Source organism: Charadrius vociferus, unplaced genomic scaffold, assembly GCF_000708025.1.
Source record: "Charadrius vociferus isolate BGI_N301 unplaced genomic scaffold, ASM70802v2 scaffold919, whole genome shotgun sequence".
NCBI classification, from domain to species: domain Eukaryota; kingdom Metazoa; phylum Chordata; class Aves; order Charadriiformes; family Charadriidae; genus Charadrius; species Charadrius vociferus.
The window spans coordinates 325,842-328,691 of NW_009653257.1; the positions used below are offsets into that span (position 1 = coordinate 325,842).

General features: G+C 65.6%; 1 protein-coding gene across 1 annotated transcript in view; it reads left to right on the top strand.

The window, feature by feature from the left end:
- Window positions 1-2,606, top strand: part of UNC93B1 (unc-93 homolog B1 (C. elegans)) — a 2,751-nt gene extending 145 nt beyond the window's left edge. Inside the window, 11 exon segments of the mRNA XM_009893169.1 lie at window positions 51-192; window positions 280-433; window positions 507-668; window positions 735-864; window positions 950-1,043; window positions 1,124-1,248; window positions 1,317-1,357; window positions 1,359-1,497; window positions 1,577-1,850; window positions 2,094-2,212; window positions 2,337-2,606. Coding sequence (XP_009891471.1) covers window positions 51-192; window positions 280-433; window positions 507-668; window positions 735-864; window positions 950-1,043; window positions 1,124-1,248; window positions 1,317-1,357; window positions 1,359-1,497; window positions 1,577-1,850; window positions 2,094-2,212; window positions 2,337-2,606 — 1,650 coding nt within the window.
- Window positions 2,607-2,850: the final 244 nt, after the last annotated feature.

Below are 2,850 nucleotides of genomic sequence, written 5' to 3' on the forward strand. Positions count from 1 at the left end.
GGCCCTGCGGCGGCCGTCCCCAGGGCTCTGACAGCCGGGGTCACCCGTAGCTGGATGACTTTGTGGGTGCTCACCCCGACTACAACGAGGAGGAGGAGGAGCAGAAGTATTTCCGCCGTAAGCGCCTCGGCGTGGTCAAGAACGTGCTGGCCGCCAGCTTGGCCAGCATGCTCACCTACGGCGTCTACCTGGGTACGGCACTACCCCTCCCCAGGGACCCCCCATCGGGGGGTGGGGGGCTTGGGGTGGGGGGTGACGGCCGCTGGACACCCCCCCCAGGCCTGCTGCAGATGCAGCTGATCCTGCACTACGACGAGACTTACCGGGAGGTGAAGTACAGCAACATACAGCTGGAGGACATCGACCGCAAGGTGCTGATGGGCATCAATGTCACCCCCGTCGCGGCGCTGCTCTACACACCCGTCCTCATCAGGTACGGCGCCGCTCGCGCTCCCCGCCGGCACACCGACACAGGCGCCCACGCTTCCCCTTCCTCGCCCCGGCAGGTTTTTCGGCACCAAGTGGGCCATGTTCCTGGCAGTGGGGATCTACGCCCTCTTCGTCTCCAGCAACTACTGGGAGCGCTACTATACGCTGGTGCCCTCCGCCGTGGCCATCGGGGTGGCCATCGTGCCCCTCTGGGCCTCCATGGGCAACTACATCACACGGTAGGCAGCGGAGAGGGGTGGACAGGGGGGGCTGGGGGGTGCCAGCTGACCCGCCGTGCCACGCAGGATGGCCCAGAAGTACTACGAGTACGTCAACTACAAGGAGGAGCACGTGCAGGAGCAGAAGCGGGCACCGCGGGGTGCCTGCAACGCCTACATCGTCGTCTTCCAGACCATCTTCTACGCCTGTTTCCACGTGAGCACCAGCGGGGCGCGCGGCACGGGCAGGGGGACGTGCCGAGCAGCCCGGCACTGAGCGTCCCCCGCTCTACGTCTTGCAGCTGAGCTTCGTCTGCGCTCAGATGCCCATGCTCTTCTTCCTCAACAACTACCTCTACCAGCTCAACCACACGCTCGCCGAGGTCAAGCACTGCGGTGAGCACGCGGGGGTGGCGCGGTGGCACGGGGACCTCCCCGGTTAGGGCTGAGCCGCGGCGTGTGCCCACCCCCGTTAGGGACCTTGAGTCACGGCACGTTGCCCGGCTTCAACAAGACGGTGCTGCAGAGCCTCCCCCGCAGCGTCAACCTCATCATCGTGGAGAGCGCCCTGATGGCAGCCGCCTTCCTCGCCATGCTGGTGGTGAGTGCCGGGGCGGGCAGGGGACGGGATGGGACGCTGGCGGCGCCTCACCCACGGCCGCACGGCAGGTCCTGGTGCTCTGCGGCTCGGCGTATCGGCCCACGGAGGAGAGCCCTGGTTACCATCGGCTGGGGGAACATCTTCCAGCTGCCCTTCAAGCATATGCGGGACTACCGCCTGCGCCACCTCTTCCCCTTGTTCATCTACAGCGGCTTTGAGGTGCTCTTCGTCTGCACCGGCTTCTCCCTGGTATGGCCCGGGGACAGGGTGGGGGGTGACAGAGTGGGGACAGCCCGGCCAGGCGACGCTGAGCCTGTCCTCCTTGCAGAACTACGGCGTTTGTGCCCTGGGGCTGGAGAAGTTAGCGTACCTCCTCATGGCCTACGGCTTCTCCGCCTCGGCCTGTTCCAGCCTGGCCCTCTGCATGCTGCGCCTGCGGCGGCAGATCCCGCTGCTGGCCGGAGCCTTCGTCCACGCCACCCTCCTGGGGACTCTCTTCTGTGTGGCACCCCAGCCCCGGCATCTGGTCCAGGCCCCTCTGCTCTACGTCATAACCATCCTCTGGGGCATGGGCAGCGCCCTCAACAAGACCAGCATTAGCAGTGAGTACCGGGAAGGTCCCCAACACAGCCTCTCTTGTCCCCTGGCACAGCCAGCTTGTCCCCAGCTCCCCGACGTATCCTCTCCTTGTGTCCTCTGCCACCGTGACCTGGTGGTCCCCAGCTCCTTGGACCCGCTGATAAGGAGCAGAACAGACCCACTGCAGCTGGGTCCTGCTAACAGTGCCCCAAGAGGGGACACCGGCACGGGAGGGGGATGCTGACAGCTGATCTCCTCTGGCACAGTCCTCCTGGGCATGCTGTACGAGGACAAGGAGCGCCAAGACTTCATCTTCACCATCTACCACTGGTGGCAGGCCCTGGCGATCTTCACCGTCTACCTGTGGTCAGGACTGCCCATGAAGGTAAGTGTGTCCAGGTGGGCAGCCATCCCCGCAGTGTCCCCCAGCTGGTTCCATCATCTCCGAGGCCTGCCGGGCTCAGGGCAGGTGCAGGACCGCACCAGTTCCCCGCTTCGCTTTCCTGCAGGCCAAGCTGTCCATCATGCTGCTGACGCTGGCGGTGGCGGTGGGGACCTACCTCTGGATGGAGCGCAAGCTGGCACAGCACGTGACGTACCGCCTGCCCCGCATCCCCCGCCCACGCCACAAGATGCGCGGCTACCGCTACATGGAGGAGGACGACTCAGACGAGACCGGCTCGGAGGGCGACGGCGGCAAAGACAACAATGACGAGCACACGGTGGACTCCACCAGCACGGACGGCCTGCCAAAAGATGACAGGGACCAGCTGGACTAGAGACAGCCTGTCCTGTCCAACCACTATGGTGCCCCCCCCCGGCTCTCTGAACCTGAGCCCTCCCTGGAACTGCCCAAACTCCCTGAGTGGGTCCAAACTTCCCCAAGCCCCCCACAGGCCAGGCTTGCAGCTCCCCAGACACCCTGGGCAGGCCCGTAGACTCCCTAGCCAACCCTGCAGACCCCCAGGCCAGGATCCCAGGCAGAACCACAGAACCCCCAGCCAAGCCTGTAGCCCTCCCAGG